The sequence below is a fragment of the Rhinoraja longicauda genome, chromosome 21, assembly GCF_053455715.1.
Source record: "Rhinoraja longicauda isolate Sanriku21f chromosome 21, sRhiLon1.1, whole genome shotgun sequence".
Classification (NCBI taxonomy): Eukaryota; Metazoa; Chordata; class Chondrichthyes; order Rajiformes; family Arhynchobatidae; genus Rhinoraja; species Rhinoraja longicauda.
Window position 1 is genome coordinate 23,648,296 of NC_135973.1, and position 20,019 is coordinate 23,668,314.

At 46.5% G+C, this 20,019-nt stretch overlaps 1 protein-coding gene across 1 annotated transcript in view; it reads right to left on the bottom strand.

Annotated features, from left to right (window-relative positions):
• Positions 1–20,019, bottom strand: part of pkd1a (polycystic kidney disease 1a) — a 172,372-nt gene that overhangs the window by 105,454 nt on the left and 46,899 nt on the right. Inside the window, exons 2-4 of the mRNA XM_078418122.1 lie at positions 10,164–10,235; positions 8,477–8,548; positions 7,222–7,293 (exon numbers count right to left, since the gene is read on the bottom strand). Coding sequence (XP_078274248.1) covers positions 7,222–7,293; positions 8,477–8,548; positions 10,164–10,235 — 216 coding nt within the window. The remainder of the gene's footprint in view (positions 1–7,221; positions 7,294–8,476; positions 8,549–10,163; positions 10,236–20,019) is intronic.

Below are 20,019 nucleotides of genomic sequence, written 5' to 3' on the forward strand. Positions count from 1 at the left end.
ATTCCTGTACACCTTTCCTATAATTTATCTCTCTAAATGCCTAAAATACATCTCTAAAATATAAGGGCCTCTCTAAATGTCTTTAAAATGTTATAAATAGAAGCTACAGATGCTGGTTTACACCAAGGATAGACACAGAGTGCTGGAGTAACTCAGCGGGTCAGACAGCATCTCTGGAGAAATTAGTGGTCTGTTCTGGAAGAGTCTGTTCTGTCATTCCTATGTGGAGTCATAGAGTTCTACAGCACAGAAACAGACCCTGAGGTCCAACTCGTTCATACCGACCAGGTTGTCTACCTGCATTAATTCCGTCTGCCTGCTTTTGGTTTAGACAATAGACAATAGGTGCAGGAGTAGGCCATTCAGCCCTTCGAGCCAGCACCGCCATTCAATGCGATCATGGCTGATCACTCTCAATCAGCACCCCGTTCCTGCCTTCTCCCCATACCCCCTCACTCCGCTATCCTTAAGAGCTCTATCCAGCTCTCTCTTGAAAGCATCCAACGAACTGGCCTCCACTGCCTTCTGAGGCAGAGAATTTCACACCTTCACCACTCTCTGACTGAAAAAGTTCTTCCTCATCTCCGTTCTAAATGGCCTACCCCTTATTCTTAAACTGTGGCCCCTTGTTCTGGACTCCCCCAACATTGGGAACATGTTTCCTGCCTCTAATGTGTCCAATCCCCTAATTATCTTATATGTTTCAATAAGATCCCCCCTCATCCTTCTAAATTCCAGTGTATACAAGCCTAATTGCTCTGAGCCTTTCAACATACGACAGTCCCGCCATTCTGGGAATTAACCTAGTGAACCTACGCTGAACGCCCTCAATAGCAAGAATATCCTTCCTCAAATTTGGAGACCAAAACTGCACACAGTACTCCAGGTGCGGTCTCACCAGGGCAACTGTACAACTGTAGAAGGACCTCTCTGCTCCTATACTCAACTCCTCTTGTTATGAAGGCCAACATTCCATTGGCTTTCTTCACTGCCTGCTGTACCTGCATGCTTCCTTTCAGTGACTGATGCACTAGGACACCCAGATCTCGTTGAACATCCCCTCTTCCTAACTTGACACCATTCAGATAATAATCTGCCTTTCTATTCTTACTTCCAAAGTGAATAACCTCACACTTATCTACATTAAACTGCATCTGCCATGTATCCGCCCACTCACACAACCTGTCCAAGTCACCCTGCAGCCTTATTGCATCTTCCTCACAATTCACACTACCCCCCAGCTTAGTATCATCTGCAAATTTGCTAATGGTATTTTTAATCCCTTCGTCTAAGTAATTAATGTATATCGTAAATAGCTGGGGTCCCAGCACCGAACTTTGCGGTACCCCACTGGTCACTGCCTGCCATTCCGAAAGGGACCCATTTATCCCCACTCTTTGCTTTCTGTCTGTCAACCAATTTTCTATCCATGTCAGTACCCTACCCCCAATACCATGTGCTCTAATTTTGCCCACTAATCTCCTATGTGGGACCTTGTCGAAGGCTTTCTGAAAGTCGAGGTACACCACATCCACTGACTCTCCCCTGTCAATTTTCCTAGTTACATCCTCAAAAAATTCCAGTAGATTTGTCAAGCATGATTTCCCCTTCGTAAATCCATGCTGACTCGGAATGATCCTGTTACTGCTATCCAAATGCTCAGCAATTTCGTCTTTTATAATTGACTCCAGCATCTTCCCCACCACTGATGTCAGACTAACTGGTCTATAATTACCCGTTTTCTCTCTCCCTCCTTTCTTAAAAAGTGGGATAACATTTGCTATCCTCCAATCCACAGGAACTGATCCTGAATCTATAGAACATTGAAAAATGGTCTCCAATGCTTCCACTATTTCTAGAGCCACCTCCTTAAGTACCCTGGGATGCAGACCATCAGGCCCTGGGGATTTATCAGCCTTCAGTCCCATCAGTCTACCCAAAACCATTTCCTGCCTAATGTGGATTTCCTTCAGTTCCTCCATCACCCTAGGTTCTCCGGCCCCTAGAATATTTGGGAGATTGTGCGTATCTTCTTCAGTGAAGACAGATCCAAAGTAACGGTTTAACTCGTCTGCCATTTCTTTGTTCCCCATAATAAATTCCCCTGCTTCTGTCTTCAAGGGACCCACATTTGCCTTGACTATTTTTTTCCTCTTCACGTACCTAAAAAAACTTTTGCTATCCTCCTTTATATTATTGGCTAGTTTACCCTCGTACCTCATCTTTTCTCCCCATATTGCCTTTTTAGTTAACTTTTGTTGCTCTTTAAAAGAGTCACAATCCTCTGTCTTCCCACTCTTCTTTGCTATGTTATACTTCCTCTCCTTAATTTTTATGCTGTCCTTGACTTCCCTTGTCAGCCACAGGTGTCTCTTACTCCCCTTAGAGTCTTTCCGCCTCTTTGGGATAAATTGATCCTGCAACCTCTGCATTATTCCCAGGAATACCTGCCATTGCTGTTCTACCGTCTTCCCTGCTAGGGCCTCCTTCCAGTCAATTTTGGCCAGCTCCTGCCTCATGCCTCTGTAATCCCCTTTGCTATACTGTAATACTGACACTTCCGATTTTCCCTTCTGCCTTTCCATTTGCAGAGTAAAACTTATCATGTTGTGATCACTGCCTCCTAATGGCTCTTTTACCTCTAGTCCCCTTATCAGATCAGGATCATTACACAACACTAAATCCAGAATTGCCTTCTCCCTGGTAGGCTCCAGTACAAGCTGTTCTAAGAATCCATCTCGAAGGCACTCTACAAACTCTCTTTCCTGGGGTCCATTTCCAACCTGATTTTCCCAGTCTACCTGCATGTTGAAATCTCCCATAACCACCGTAGCATTACATTTGTGACACGCCAATTTTATCTCCTGATTCAACTTGCACCCTATGTCGAGGCTACTGTTTGGGGGCCTATAGATAACTCCCATTAGGGTCTTTTTACCCTTACAATTCCTCATTTCTATCCATACTGATTCAACATCTCCTGATTCTATGTCACCCCTTGCAAGGGAATGAATATCATTCCTTACCAGCAGAGCAACCCCACCCCCTCTGCCCACCTGTCTGTCTTTTCTATACGTTGTGTACCCCTGAATATTCAGTTCCCAGCCCTGGTCCTCTTGTAGCCATGTCTCAGTGATCCCTACAACATCATACTTGCCCATGACTAACTGAGCCTCAAGCTCATCCACTTTATTTTTTATACTACGCGCATTTAAGTACAACACTTTAACTTCTGTATTTACCTCCCCTCTCACATCGGTCACAAATGGCCCTGCCCTTAATCTCTTTTCCCCTCTAGAACCTCTGTTCCCATTCTTCCGAGAGTCTTCTGCAATATCTCCTGTATTCCCTTTACCTCATCTTCATATTCACAATTTGTTAACCCCTCCCCCCCACTACTTAGTTTAAAGCCACAGGTGTCGCACTAGCAAACCTGCCTGCCAGAATGTTTGTCCCCCTGCTGTTAAGATGTAACCCGTCCCTTTTGTACAAGTCACCCCTAGCCCAGAAGAGATCCCAGTGGTCCAGAAATCTAAATCCCTGCTCTCTGCACCAGTCCCTCAGCCATAAATTCATACCCTTTATATATCTCTAAACCTATCCTATCCATGTACCTGTATTTTAAACATTGTACCCAATTCTACAGCTTCCTCCGGCAGCTCATTCCATAATCCCACTACACTCTATGTGAAAATAAGTTGCCCCTCAAGTCCTTTTAAAATCTCCACCCTATGTAATGGCCTTGGATTGAATATAGTATAAAAAAATAATGGTAGACTTAGGTTCAGCGTTATTTATTCATCAATGCCAATGGAGTTACTTTTACTTGCAACTGCACACAATTATCATCGGTCTCCCATGACTAGCTCAAAGCAGTTTCCTGAGGAAATAGACGAAAGGTCTGGTTCTGCTCTTCAATGCAATTATTTGCTGATGTTAGCAAATAATTGGATTGAAGAAGGTCCTAGCTTTAAATATCTACACATTTTCTATTGGGACTCGTCATTTTTTACTTTAGTTTCGAGACACAGTGTGGAAACAGGCCCGTCAGCCTACCGAATCCGCGCCGACCAGCGATCTCTTGTACACTTGTTATATCCTACACTCTAGGGACAATTTACAGAAGCCAATTACCCAACAAACCTGCGCATCTTCAGTGTGTAGGAGGAAACTGGAGCACCCAGAGGAAACCCACACGGTCACAGGGAGGATGTACAGACTCCACACAGACAGCACCCGTAGTCGATCCTGGCATCGTAAGGCAACAATTCTATTGCTGCGACACCGTGCTCTTTTTACAATATAGTGTTGGTTGGTGAAGAGTAAGGGGCTAAATTCAGGGAAAAGTCAGGTTTGAGGGTTAATTGGCTTCTCTAAATTGTCCCTCGTGTGTAGGATATCTGGTGTACGGGTGATCGCTGGTCGGCACAGACTCGATGGGCCAAAGCTTCCATGCTGTATCATATCATATCATATCATATATATACAGCCGAAAACAGGCCTTTTCGGCCCTCCAAGTCCGTGCCGCCCAACGATCCCCGTACATTAACACTATCCTACACCCACTAGGGACAATTTTTTTACATTTACCCAGCCAATTAACCTACAAACCTGTACGTCTTTGGAGTGTGGGAGGAAACCGAAGATCTCGGAGAAAACCCACGCAGGTCACGGGGAGAACGTACAAACTCCTTACAGTGCAGCACCCATAGTCAGGATCGAACCAGAGTCTCCGGCGCTATCTCTAAAAAATTCAAGAAAAAGCTAGGTGACCCAGCCCTTCCATAGACTCTGCAACCCAAATAGTTGGGAAAAGTGGCAGGTAAAGCAGTTGCCCCGCAGCGCCACTGGCCCGAGTTCAATCTTGACCTCAGGAGGAGTTTGCACGTTCTCCCTGTGACTTTGTGGGCTTCCACCGGATGCTCTGGTTTCCTCCCACATCCCAAAGTCGTGTGCGTTTGTGGGTTAATTGGCCTCTGTAAAACTGCCCCTCGTGTGTAGGGAGTGGATGCGAAAGTGGGATAACATAGAACCAGCGTGAATGGGTGATCGATGGTTGGCTTGGACTCAATGGGCTTAAAGGTCTGTTTCCATGCTGTGTCTTTCAATCAATCCAGCACATTTAAAGAATCAGCAGCCTGCTTCTGACCCCTCTTATGTTGATGGAACAGTATTTCACAAGTGGATCTGATAGTTTCAACTCAAAAATGTACAAACTTAATGAACAGTCATCAGAATCAGGGTGTATTCTATGCTACAGAACAGATTCAGGGACAATTTCTTCCCAGGTGTTATCAGGCAACCAAGCCATCCTCTCATCAGCGAGATAGCAGTCCTGACCTCCCATCTACCACATTGGCGACATTCAAACTATCTTTAAGTGGACCTTATTGGACTTTATCTTGCACTAAACGTTATTCCCTTTGTCCTGCATCTGTACACTGTGGACAGCTTGATTGGCACCATGTGCAGTCTTTACGCTGACTGGGTAGCACACCACAAAAAGTCTTTCGCTGTACCTCGGTCGGTACACGCGATGATAATTAAAAAATACTAAACACTATTCAATCGCAATAACATTTAAACTTCCAATTGTCAAAGCAGTCGTCAATTGGAACTAGGTTCATCATAAATTTGTGAGCATACTTTGGAATTTGTTTCATTCCTACCAGATGGAATCATGGTTTTATGATTTCCTCCTTGTTTCCCATCATGATGTATGTGTTACGGCACTGGGGCTGTACCGGCTGGAGTTTAGAAGGATGAGGCGGGACCTCATTGAAATTTAATCAAATTGTGAAAGGTCTGCATAGAGTGGACATGGAGAGGATGTTTCCACTAGTGGGAGAGTCTAGGGCCAGATGCCATAGCCTCAGAATATAAGGACGTACCTCCTTATGAAAGGAGATGAGTAGGAAATTGTTTAGTCAGAGGGTGGTGAATCTGTGGAACTCATTGCCACAGATAGCTGCGGAGACCAAGTCATTGGGTATTTGTAAAGTGGAGATTGACAGATTATTGATTAGTAAAGATTTCAAAGGTTATGGGGAGAAGGCAGGAAAAGGGGTTGAAACAGAAAGATGAACCATAATTGAATGGCTGAGTAGACTCGATGGGTCGAATGGCCCAATTCTGCTCCTATGGCTTATGAACATGAAGTTTTTTCTCGTGGCGTGCACAAAAAATTGTTCTGTTTATCCGTGTTTGATGGGTTTCCATGGCTGGGAGCGATTAAGGTTGTTGGCACACATAGGAGTAGTTGGAGTCATTGAATGAAAGCCTGGTAGTGTTTAGTGTAGTATGAGGACATCCATCCCAAGAGATATTCACCATTAACACGGGTGTCTAACATCTCACTCGTCAACCATAGCTACAGCAAGTGCTCCCAAGTTACATCAACACCAATCTGATTATCAGTCAACCCCTAGTCCAATGCTTTTCCTTAACAGCACAACAAGTTCCAAGATTATAAAAGACCGCCAGTTATGGCTAAAGTCCTCTCAAGTATATTGATCGTACTGTCATAGGGTCGTACAGCGTGGAAGCAGACCATTCGGCCCAAAGCCTGCAGCAACCAATGTGGCCCATCTGCACTAGTCCCACCTGCCTGCATTTCACCCACATCCCTCTAAAACCTTCCTATCCATGTACCTGTCTAAATGTTTCTTAACTGTTGTGATAGTACCTGCCTCAACAACCTCTTCCAGTAGCTCATTCCACATACGTACCAAGCTTTGTACACAGGGAAAAAGATAGTGCATTTTCCTAATATATTCCTTTCATGATTTTGTGCACCTCTATAAGATCACCCCTCATCACCCTGCGCTCCAAGGTATAAAGTCCTAGCCTGCTCAACCTCTCCCTGTAGCTCAGGGATACCATACACCAGTGTCAGGGACCATTTCTTCCCAGCTGTTATCAGGCAACAGAACCATCTTATCACCAACCAGAGAGCGGTCCTGACCTACCATCTATCTCATTAGAGACCTTCGAACTACCTTTAATCTGAGTTTACTCAACTTCATCTTGCACTAAACGTTTATCCCTTATCCTGTATTTGTACACATAGTGGACGTCTTGATTGTAATTATGTATAGTCTTTTCACTGGCTGGATAGCATGCAACAGAAAAACTTTCCACTGTACCTCGGTACATGTGACAATAATAAACTAAACATAATATCAGAGGAGACCGACCAAGTGAGGATTGTAAGATACTTACATTTTACTTAAATTAAATAAATCTGCAAATATTCCATCTTCTAAAGTAGATATCTGATTGTTGCTTATGTCTCTGTAAGGAAAGATTTGAAAAGGATTAGTTACATCTGACAGGATTCCTTATATTGCAAAGGCTTCCAGCATTCAACATGAAGAATGAATTTTCTAAGTACCGCAGTAAGAGCCAGATGTCATCTCGAAATTGTGGTTTCACATGATCTCCACCATGTGAGATCTTTGATTTCCACAAGGATGTTGCCAGGACTTGAGGGCCTGAGCTAAAGGGAGAGGTTGAGCCACCTGGGACTCCATTCCCTTGAGCGCAGGAGGATGAGGAGTGATCTTATAGAGGTGTATAAAATCATGAGAGGAATAGGTTGGGTAGACGCACAGAGTCCCTTGTTTGTAGGTTAATTGGCCTCTGTAAATTGTCCCTAATGTGTAGGATAGAACTAGTGTACGGGTGATCGTTGGTCGGGGCGGGCTCGGCAGGCTGAAGGGCCTGATCCCACTCTGTATCTCTGAACTCTAAACTCGAAACAATATTCAATCACCAGAAAAGGTGCTTCATGTCCCCACTTCCTTCTTTCACCATCGCCCTAAAGCAGGTCAGGAACAGGGCGGCACAGTGGCACAGCTGGTAGAGCCGCTGCCTGAGCGCCCAGGTCCAAGTTCAATCCTGACCTCGGGTGCTGTCTGTGTGGAGTTTGCATGTTCTTCCTGGGACCACGTGGGTTCACTCTGGTTGCTCCGGTTTCCTAACACATGGCAAAGACGTGCGGATTTGGAGGTTAAATGGACTCAGTAAATTGACGTTAGTGTGCAGGCAGTGGATGCGAAAATTGGGATAACATAGAACTAGTGTGTATGGGTCAGCATGGTCTCGGTTGGCTGAAGGGCCTGTTTCCATGCTGTATCTCGAAATTATACTAAACTAAACTAAACTAATCTACTCTGTTAAAATACTCCAGATCTTCAGGGACCAATCACTGTCATCCCTGTCTGAATCTTTAGCTAACTTACTGCCACGGGCTAGGTCAGTTTCAATAAGAACGTCTGTTTGAAATTAAAAATTAAAACATGTGCCTTTAGTTGCTATTTCTCTACATACACAGGTGCATTGAATAATATTCCAGGAACATTCAGAGATTGCGATATCCCAGGAGGAGACGGAGTGCGTGATTTCCCAGGACATGTTGGACATAAACCACACACAATTCTTTGCAGACAAAAGATTAAAAACTCAGAATACTTACATTTCTGATAAATATCTTCTACCAGCGAAGATTTCTTTGTAAAGAATACTAATATTATTGCCCTGTAGATATCTACGCAGCAAAACAAAAAAGACTATTAATTTAAACAAAATATGATCTACTTTTTTCAATTTACTTTATATTTCACTATATTAGCAATAAATGTAATAAAAAGGAACTGCAGATGGTTCATAAGTTCATAAGTTATAGGGGCAGAATTAGTCCATTCGGCCTATTAAGTCTACTCTGCCATTCAGTCATGGCTGATCTATGCTTCCCTCTCAACCCCATTCTCCTACCTTCTCCCCATAACCCCTGGCACCCTTATTAATCAAGAATCTGACAATCTCCGCCTTAATAATATCCGCTGACTTGGCCTCCACAGCTGTCTGTGGCTATGAATTCCACAGATTCACCTCCCTCTGACGAAAGAAATTCCTCCTCATCTCCTGTCTAAAGGTATGTCCTTTTATTCTGAGGCTATGGCCTCTGGTCCTAAACTCTCCCACTGTTCTACATTCTCGGTTCTTTAATATGCCATGTTAGACCAATATTTATTTTTCAACCTGCAGAAAATGCAGAAGTTACATTAGACAAATTGCAATAATAATTTTAAACATTAGTAACAGAGAATAAAATCTTAATTCTACCACACCACGGTGAAGGTCTTATTCTTGGACAATACATACTCTGCTTAGCTTTGATCATACTTGTTTAACCATTTGTCACCACGAGGAAATAGGCAACGCACTCGGAAGCGTGGGAGGGAAATTCAGCTACTTAAACCAACAAAACACTGATAAATATCAAAGACGGCAACTGGAAATTCACACCCCTGAACACAACATATTCATTTCACATGTCGCACTTCCAAATCAGTGTTCTCCATGGATGCTGGATGACCCGATGACATAATCTAGCACTTTGTGTCTTTTTTTAGTTTTGGATGAGCTCAGCTAACAAAGGGCAGAATGAGGGAGATTAGGGTCATAGATTCATACAGCAGATCCTTCAGCCCAGCCTGCCCACGCTGACCAAGATGCCCATCTAAGCTAGCCCCACTTGCCCATCTGAAACCCAATGTATATGTTCATCTCCAAGGCCACTGGAGATGAGGCCTAGATACAAAATGTGGAATGATTCTGTTAATTGGTACAGGTGACCCCGAACTGTTTCTTTCATCATGTGCTACTTCAGTATATGAGTTGACCTTGTCAAGGACCTCGGTTTTAATTGTAGGACCACAGAAGTAGCATGGTGTCGCAGCGGTACTGCTGCCTCACAATGCCAGAGACTCGAGTTCAATCCTGACTACGGGTGCTGTCTGTATGGAGTTTGCACGATCTCCCTGTGACCACATGGGTTTTCTCCGGGTGCTCCGGTTTCTTCCCTCACTCCAATGACGGAGGTTTGTAGGCTAATTGGCTTTGGTAAAATTGTAAATTATCTCCAGTGTGTAGGAAAGTGCCAGTGTAAGTGTGATCGCTGGTCGGCGTGGACTTGCTGGGCCATAGGGCATGTTTCCACGCTGGATCTATAAAGTCTAAAGCATTTAAATCTCTGCCCACACCCCAAACTGTTCGGGGAGAAGCTTAAACTGCCCAATGGACCACGTTCAACAGGAAACAGCAACGCCTAACAAAATCAACAAACACACTGAAAATCCATGAATAAACAGGTCACTTACAACTTCTCCAGGGAAGTCAAATTGTCCAAAAGATTTTCATCGAGTGAGACAATGCCATTGTAGGAAAGGTCCCTGTAATAGAGCAGAGAGAAGATCAAATGAATACATATTTAGTTTAGTTTAGTGATACAGCAGGGATACAAGCCTTTCGGCCCACAAAGTCTGTGCCGACCATCGATCACCTGCACACTAAAAGCTACTTAAATGCCACCATTGCATCTGCCTTCTCCACCAGCCCTGGCAGTGGCTTTTAGGCATCCACCACTCCCTGTGAGAAACTTTCCCTGCGCATCTCCTTGAAACTACATTTAGGTTTAGTATAAAGATACAGCGTGGAAACAGGGCCTTCAGCCCACTGAATCCATGCTGACCAGCAATCGTCCGTTCACACCATTTCTATGTTGTCCCAGTTTTGTATCCGACACACTAAGGGGCAATTTACAGAAGCCAATTAAACTACAAACCTGTAATAAAGGTAAACTGCAGATGCTGGTTTATACCAAGATAGACACAAAATGCTGGAGTAACTCAACAGGTCGGACCTATATATATATATATATATATATGTATACTGCCTGGCCCACTGAGTTTAGACTAGAGATACAGCATGGAAACAGGCCTGTTAGCCCACCGAGCCTGCGCCGACCATTGATCACCCCGTACACTAACCTACACACACTAGGGACAATTTTACAACTTACCATTAACCTACGATCCTGTATGTCCTTGGAATGTGGGAGGAAACAGGGACACCCGGAGAAAACCCAGGCAAGCACAGGTAGAGCGTACAAAATCAGTACAGACAGCACCCGTAGTTAGGATCGAACCCGGGTCTCTGGCGTCGTGGGGCCGCGGCTCTACCCACTACGCAAAAATCCAAGGTGATCCTGATGTTTAGGTTCTACGGGCAGAACTTTATTTTTGCACAGCACATGGCCAATTTTAAACTGGAACCTGATTATACTGGATGGGAAATTGGCTGCTCACTTTGTTTTCTGAAAAAGCCAACGTGGAAGGATAACAGTTGGGTATAAAAGCAGCATTCCATCCAATCCTGTGGGAAACCTGCTCACGGAACCAGGTTAAAGTTACTCCTTGGGTGATCTTTTTGGGCCATGTGACATTGGTACCCCAGACATTCGACAGATCATGAGAGGAATAGATTGGGTAGACACAGAGTCTCTTACCCACAGTAGGGGAATTTGAACTAGAGGATAGATACAAAATGCTGGAGTAACACAGCGGATCAGGCAGCATCTATGGAGAAAAGGAATAGGTTGGAAACATCAGTGTCCAAACTCATTATTTAATTGGATAACACATGGGGCACTGTCTCAGCAGTGAAGCTTTGTTAGTGTAAGGGGGAACTGCAGAGGCTGGTTTATACCAAAGATTGACACAGAGTGCTGGAGTAACTGAGCGGGTCAGGCAGTATCTCAGGAGAAAAAGGATGGGTGACCTTTCTGATCGGGAGAGCAGTCTGAAGAAGGGTCCCAACCTGAGACCATCACCCATCCTTTTTCTCCAGAGATGCTGCCTGATCCACTGAGTTACTCCAGCATTTTGAGTCAATCTCCAGAGAAGCTTTGTTCCGTGTTTCCTCGTTTCCCTGCCTCAGAAAGCAGTGGAGGCCAATTCTCTGAATGCATTCAAGAGAGGGCTAGACAGAGCTCTTAAGGATAGCGGAGTCAGGGGGTTTGGGGAGAAGGCAGGAACGGGGTACTGATTGAGAATGATCAGCCATGATCACATTGAATGGTGGTGCTGGCTCGAAGGGCCGAATGGCCTACTCCTGCACTTATTGTCTATTGTCTATTTAATGTCTATCGTTCTGGAAAGATATGGGTTAAGATTTCTAAATTCATACTTTAGTGCCTGGTTTTAAAGATGAAAATAGCTTGGGTTTAAAATCAAATCCAACCAAGTCTGAAATAGGAAAATTATCTGGTTTACTGATCGCAAGTCCTGGCACTGTCCTCTAACTTCAATTTATGACTTTAGGAGGTGGAAAGAGAGAGGGACAAAACCAGGCCCGAATCGAGGAAAAGCTGTCTACTGGAGGAGGCAAATTCCCCACAACTTTGAATCCAGGCCAGGATCCCAAAACATGTCTAAAAAACGCTATTCAGGACCAGTGTAAGATTAAATTGCAGGACTAAATATAAGATTAACTAACTTGTCTTCACGATATTTAATCAGGACCCCTGTGGTAACTCAGACGTCTGGTAGCTGGAGACATAACAATATAGAGCATCGCAAGAATTCCCGTAACGTGTCAACAACGCTCCACGTGGAATCTGTTATATTATTTTAGTATTTAAGTATCCAGATCCTGACCCAAAACGTCGATTGTGTATGAAGGAACTGCAGATGCTGGTTTTCACCGAATATGGACACAAAAAGCTGGAATAACGCAGCTGGTCAGGCAGCATCTCTGGAGAAAAGGAATAGGTGACGTTTCTGGTCGGAAACCTTCAGATTGTCTTCAAGTGGTTTGAAGAAACAACACCTATTCCTTTTCTCCACGCTGACCCGCTGCGTTACTCCAGTACTTTGTGTCCAAAACATCAACTGTCCATTCCCTCAATATTCCTTCTCCAAGCCTCACAATACCTATTTTCGCTCCCCTTATCGCACACCTTTTTGTCTTCTTTTCTTCTCTGGCCTCTGTCCAACCATCTGCCTATTAAAACATCTTCCCTCACCTGTATCCACCTATCACTTGTGTGGAAAGGAACCAGTCTGAAGAAGAGTCCCGACCCAGAAAGTCACCCATGCTTTTTCTCCACGGATGCTGCCAGACCCTCTGAGTTACTCCAGCACTTTGTTCTATCCTTCACCTATCACTTGCCTGACTTTGTCCCACCCCTCATCTCGCTTCCAGTTTTCTCCACCCCCCTCCAACTACAATCAGTCTGAAGAAGCTCTCGACCCAAAATGTCACCTATCCATTTTTCGCCGGTGATGCTGCCTGACCCGCTAAGTTACTCCAGCACTTTGTGGTTTTTGCTTAAGATTCCAGCACCTGCAATTGCTTGTGTCCAGATTTAGGTTTAGGTTAACCATTGTCACATGCACTAAGGTCGAGTGAGAAGCTTCGTGTTGCAAGCTATCCAAACAAATCTGATAATACTAGACAGAAATACAATCAAGCGAAACTCAAGAACGATAAATTGCAGATACTGGAATCTGAAGCACTAAACACAAAGTGATGGAGTAACTCAGCTGGTCAGGCAACACCTGCGTTTAGTTTAGTCTAGGTTTATTGTCATGTGTACTGAGGTACAGAGACATACAGGACGTACAAGTTTGTAGGTCAATTTGGCTTTGGTAAAAATTGTTAATTGTCCCTGTTCTGTAGGATAGAGCCAATGTACGGGGTTATCGCTGGTTGGTGCAGACTCGGTGGGCCGAAGAGTCTGTTTCCGCACTGTATTTCTAAACTAAACTAAATCTCGCCGCCTCATTATTTCAGGAGCCTGGTGGCTAGTGCGTTACCAGATGACAGGGCAGTCATTTCTGAGATGTCACAAGCTGCACTGGAATTGACATTGGACTGTTGCAGCCACACAAACACCATCGATGCTGGAGCAGTCCGAGGCTGGGAATGTCACACTGTACGATTTCCCGAAACCCTTCCCACCTCTACGAGGCAAATGTCGGGAATATGATGGAATACTCTCCACCAGCCTGCCAGAGTGCAGTGCCGACGGCTCTCCAGAGAGCTCCATACCATCGAAGGTAAAACAACCTGCTTGATTAGAGCCTGCTCCCTGGCGGCAGGAGGGTGAGGGGTGTATAAAATCATGAGAGGAATAGATCGGGTAGATGCACAGATTCTCTTGCCCAGAGTAGGGGAAATCGAGAACCAGAGGGCATAGGTTTAAGGTGAAGACGGAAAGATTTAATAAGAATCTGAGGGGTAACTTTTTCACACAAAGGCTGGTCGGTGTATGGAACAAGCTGCTGGAGGAGGTGGCTGAGGCAGGGACAATTGCGATGTTTAAGACCAATTCTCCTATTCTTTTTCTCCCGAGATGCTGCCTGACCCGCTGAGTTACTCCAACATTTTGTGTCAATCTTTGGTATAAACCAGCATCTGGAGTTCCTTCCTTCGGTTCCTCCAGCAGTTTAGAGTCATAAAGAGTGGAAATAGGCCCTTGCCCAACTTGACCAACATGTCCCAGCTACACTAATCACATCTGCCTGCTATCCCTCTAAACCTGTCCTGTCCATGTACCTGTCCATTATTTTCTTAAACGTTGCAATAGTCCCCGCCTCGACTACCTCCTCCGGCAGCCTGTTCCAAACACCCCCCACCCCTTGTGTGAGAAAGTTACCTTTTCAGGTTCCTGTTATATCTTTCCCCCCTCGCCTCAAACCTACGTCCTCTGTTTCTCGATTCTCCGCCTCTCGGCAAGAGACTCTGTGCGTCTACCCGATCTATTCGCCTCGGTTTGGGTTTTCTGCTCTACATAATTGCAAGTTGTTCTAGTTTTGTGAAATTTGTGCTTCAGCTGAGACTGACTGAGCTGCTTCAGAAGCTTCCACATCTGGTACCCATTCGCCACATCTGGCACTCATTCACAACTCCGCGGCGCAACTTGCAACCGGGAGTATTTACTTCAGAGACGATCAATTGTGTTGTGTGTTTACTTCTGTGCGGTACTGTTGTAACTCTCTAAAATTTGTCGTGTTGCCTTAATACATTGTAAATGTCCCTGTGCCGACAGACAGGTCAATTGCCATCTGATAAGTTAACACACTGGAGCAACAACAGTACCGCACATCAATAGTGGGTGGCACAGCGGTCAAGTTGCAGCCTTACAGCGCCAGAGACCCGGGTTCGATCCTGACTGCGCGTACTGTCTGTACGGTGTTTGATCGTTCTCCCTGCGTGGGGTTTCTCCAGTTTCCTCCAAAGTCGTGCAGATTTGTAGGTTAATAGGCTTGGTATAATTGTAAATTTTCTCTGGTGTGTGTAGGATAGTGTAAGTGTGCGGGGATCGCTGGTCGGCATGGACTCGGTCTGCTGAAGGGCCTGTTTCTGCGCTGTATCTCTAAACTAAACTAAACTCCTTTTCAACATCATTCAAAGAAACCTCTTCTGCGTTCCTTATCCCAGACACACAAGAGATTTCCACAAGAGTCAAGTGTCTAGGTAGGTGTGGCGCAGCGATTAGGCCCGAAATGAAGGCGAGGAGCCAGGTGTTACGGGAAGGGTTTTAATTGCTGTCGTTTTCTTGACCAGACGAGTCTGCAAGAGAGTGATCGCACCTAAACCCTTGACATTTATCCCTGTAGCTAGGGGCCGCCCCCAGACTAGTCCATTCTCGTGCCGAGGGGTTCGATAATGGAATGGCCCGACCCTTGGAAGCCGCCACAGGACCCCCCCCCCCCCACCCCCCAGAACAGGAGGCACAAAACGGACCAGCGGGCACGCAACCCGACCGGACCGCGTATGGAAGTAGGCCGACAGAGGGGCCGGCGGAGGCACAGGTGGAGGGAAACGCGAAGGAAGGCAACCTCACGGCCGAGGCTGGGCAACCAGCACCGGCTGGTCGATGTCCAAATGTGCCGGCTTGAACCGGTCATTCGAGACGGCCTCCGACCGGCCCCCCATGTCCAACACAAAAGTCATCTGTCCGTGTTCCAGCACCCGGAATGGGCCCTCATACGGCCTCTGGAGCGGCGTCCGGTGGGCGTCACGGCGCAGGAACACGTAGGGGCAGTCCCGGAGGGCCAATGGCACGTGCGGGCGGAATGTCCCATGGCGGGACGTCGGCACGGGCGCGAGCCTGCCAACTTGCTTGCGAAGGCAGTAGGGTGGACGAGGGCAGTCCCTGCTGCTCCGGAGCCGACGGCACCAACTCCCCGGGCACCGTGAACGGCAAGCCATAAACGAGCTCCGCCGAAGATGAGGCCAAGTCCTCCTTCCTTCCGATGCCCAGCAAGACCCATGGCAGTGCGTCCAACCAGTCCGGGCTGGAGAGTCGTGCCTTCAGCGCTGCCTTCAGCTGCCGGTGGAACCTCTCCACCAGGCCGTTTGCCTACGGGTGATAGGCCTTGGTGTGGTGCAGCCGCACGCCCAACAGGTGAGCCATGGCCGCCCACAGCTCAGAGGTGAACTGTGGCCCCCAGTCCGACGAGAAGACCACCGGCACCCCAAAGTGAGCAATCCAGTGCGCAGCCAACGCACGAGCGCATGTAGCTGTGGATGTGTCGACCAGCGGTATGGACTCCGGCCACCGCGTGAAGCGGTCCACTACCGTGAGGCGGTGGGTGATGCCCCGGGACGGCGGGAGAGGCCCCACGATGTCCACATGCACGTGGTCAAAATGCCGGCGTGGTAGACTGAACTCCTGGAGGGGCGCCCGGACGTGGCGCTGGATTTTGGCCGTCTGGCACGGAATGCAGGTGCGGGCCCAGTGGCCAACCTGCTTGCGCAGACCGCGCCACATGAAACGTGCAGCCACAAGTGCCGTTGTCGCCCGGATGGATGGGTGAGCCAGCCCGTGGTTAACGTCGAACACCCTCCGGCGCCAGGCGGCAGGGACGTTGGGGAGCGGCTGACCGGACGGCACATCGCAGAGTATCGTTGCTCCTCCAGGGCCGAGAGGGACATACTCAAGGCGAAGGCCAGAGATGGGCATCTCGCCGTCCGTGAGCTGAGCCTCTGCCAGGGCAGAATAGTCAATGCCGGGCGCCACCTTCGAAAATGGCGTCGACGGCGGGGCGGGACAACGCGGCGGCCACCCGGTTCTCCTTCCCCTCGATGAAGCGGATGGAGGAGGTGGTGAACTCCGAGGTGTACGCCACATTGGTATCGTTTTATTATCGTCACTTGTAACAAGCTACTGTGAAAAACTTTGTATAGTAAAGCTGCTGCCTTACAGCGCCAGAGACCCGGTTCGATCCTGACCTCGGGGTGCTGTCTGTGTGGAGTTTGCACATTCTCCCTTTAACTGCATGGGTTTCCTTCAGGTACTCCCAAAGACGTGAGGGGGTTGCAGATGAATTAGCCTCGATATATTGCCCTCGAAATATAGGGAATGGTGAGATAACAAAACAGTTATGTGAGTGGATGGTCCATGGTCAGAATGGGCTTGATGAGCCAAAGGGCCTGTTTTCCGTGCTATTCTCGGAGATAAACTATATTGTACAGTTAAATCATACCATACAATCATAGTGTAAAGAGAAAAATAACCAGAGTGCAGAATACAGTACAACCTTGTAGAGTTACAGCTACAGAGAAAGAGTAGATTTTTTTTTAAGTGCAAGGGCCATAATTAGGTAGGTTGGGAGAGATAGTCTACACAGCTTATGAGATGTCTATTCGGCGGTTTGATAACAGCGGGGACGAAGCTGTTTCCAAATCTGTCGGTACATGCTGGGCGGCACGGTAGCGCAGCGGTAGAGTTGCTGCTTTACAGCGAATGCAGCGCCGGAGACTCAGGTTCGATCCTGACTACGGGTGCTGCACTGTAAGGAGTTTGTACGTTCTCCCCGTGACCTGCGTGGGTTTTCTCCGAGATCTTCGGTTTCCTCCCACACTCCAAAGATGTACAGGTATGTAGGTTAATTGGCTGGGTAAATGTAAAAAATGTCCCTAGTGGGTGTAGGATAATGTTAATGTACGGGGATCGCTGGGCGGCACGGACTTGGTGGGCCGAAAAGGCCTGTTTCCGGCTGTATAGATATGATATGATATGCTATTCACTTCTAAATAAGGGAGAGGAGAGAAAATGGAATGGCCAGAGTGTAATTGGTCTTTGATGACATTGGCTGTTTTTGGAGGCAGCGTGAAGTCTAGAGGAAGTTGATGCTTGGAAGGATGGTTTGCATGATGGACTGGGCTGTGTCAACAGCTCTCTACAATTGCTTGCAGTCTTGGGCATGCAGTTGCAAAACCAAGTTGTGATGCATCCCAATACAATGCTTTGAACAATCGTTCTTCAGTCTCAAAATGGGTCCTGACCCAAAACCATATAGTTTCAGAGATGCTGCCTGACCCAGTGAGTTATTCTAACACTTTGTGTTTTACTTTAGTCACAAAGAGGAACTTGTGGTAAAGCCACAAGATAATATATCTTTAACCAGAGGGTGGTGAATCTGTGGAATTCATTGCCACAGACGGTTGTGGAGCCACGTCTGGGTATTTTTAAAGCAGTGATTGATAGATTCTTGATTAATAAGGGTGTGAAAGGTTACAGGGAGAAGGCAGGAGAATGAAGCTGAAAGGGAAAAATAGATTAGCCAAGATCGGATGGCCAATAGTCAATTTTATTTGTCACATACACATAAATGTGCAGTGAAATGAAAGATTACCCACAGTCCAACAATAAGAGCAATAAAAATAAGCAATAACACACACAATCATAAACCAACACCAAACAAAAAGAAACATCCATCACAGTGAGTCTCCTCCAGTCACCTCCTCACTGTGATCGAAGGCCAGAATGTCTTTTCTCTTCCCCTGCCGTCTTCTCCCGCGATCAGGCTGTTGAAGTTGCCACGTTCCAGGTCGCGCCGGACGGTGAAAGGTCCGCAGCGGGCCGATCCAAGCCCCACGACTCGGAGCGGGCAAAGACCCTGCCGCTGCACGTCGGGGCGGTCGGGGCTCCCGTCATTGAAGCCCCCGCCGTTCCAAACCTACTACCTTTTGTTTAAAAAATGTATCCTTCAGGTTCCCATCAAATCTTCCCCCCCTCACCTTAAACCTTTGTCCTCTGGTTCATGATTCCTCTACCCTGGTAAATTTACCCTATCTAATGCTCACATGAGTCGGTAGACATTCGGCCTACCATTTATAGGACTTTACTGGACTTTATTTTGCACTAAACATTATTCCTTTTATCCTGTATCTGTTCACTGTGGACGGCTTGATTGTAATCATGTACAGTCTTTTTGTTTACTGGATAGCATGCAACAAGAAAAAAGCTTTTCACTGTACCTTGGTACACGTGATAATAAACTAAACTATCAACTCCACCTCTGCAAGATCACCCGTCATCCTCCTGCGCTCCAAGGATAAAGTCCCAGCCTGCCCAACCTCCCTATAGCTCAGGCCCTCGAGTCCTGGCAACATCCTCGTAAATCTTCTCTGCACCCTTTCCAGCTTAACAGCATCTTTCCTATTATATATATGGTGACCAAAACTTCAGTCGTGCAAATATACTTAAACTCTTTTACATTTCCAGACGCTGTTCTCCCTGTGACCACATGGGTTTTCTCCAAATACTGCAGTTTCCTCCTGCACTCCAAAGGTTTATAGGCTAATTGGCTTTGGTAAAATTGTAAACTGTCCCTAGTGTGCAGGACTAGTGGTCGTGTGTGGGGATTGCTGGTCGGCACGGACCCGATGGGCCGAAGGGCCTGTTTCCACGCTGCATCTCTAAACTAAACTAAACATCTTTCCTACAACAAGGTAACCAATACTTTAGCCGTGGAAATGTACTTAAAATCTTTTACGCTTCCAGACCCAGCCTTTGCCTCTCTTTGCCCCTACGTATGGATGTCTATCGCTGTTGATCTTTCTAATTCTTCCTTGAAATAATGTAGCTGAAAAACACTTCCCAGGATCCAGCCATGTTGCTTTCCCACATCTGGTACAAAGCTCAGGAACTAGCCTCCACCACGTCCCACCTGCAACAATATCCCAGATTCAGAATTGTCCCCAGGGGCTATAGTGGAGAGGCCGCACCGTTGAGTTCCTGGCTTTCTCTAACGTTCTGGCTGGCTGTGGCTCTCTCTGGATATTAACGTGTCCGTCTCTTGCCCGAAATATAAAATGCACTGCGCTTGTTTTTAATTGAAAGTGTAAGCCAATAGGTGAGGCTCTGGCTGGTAAAATCAC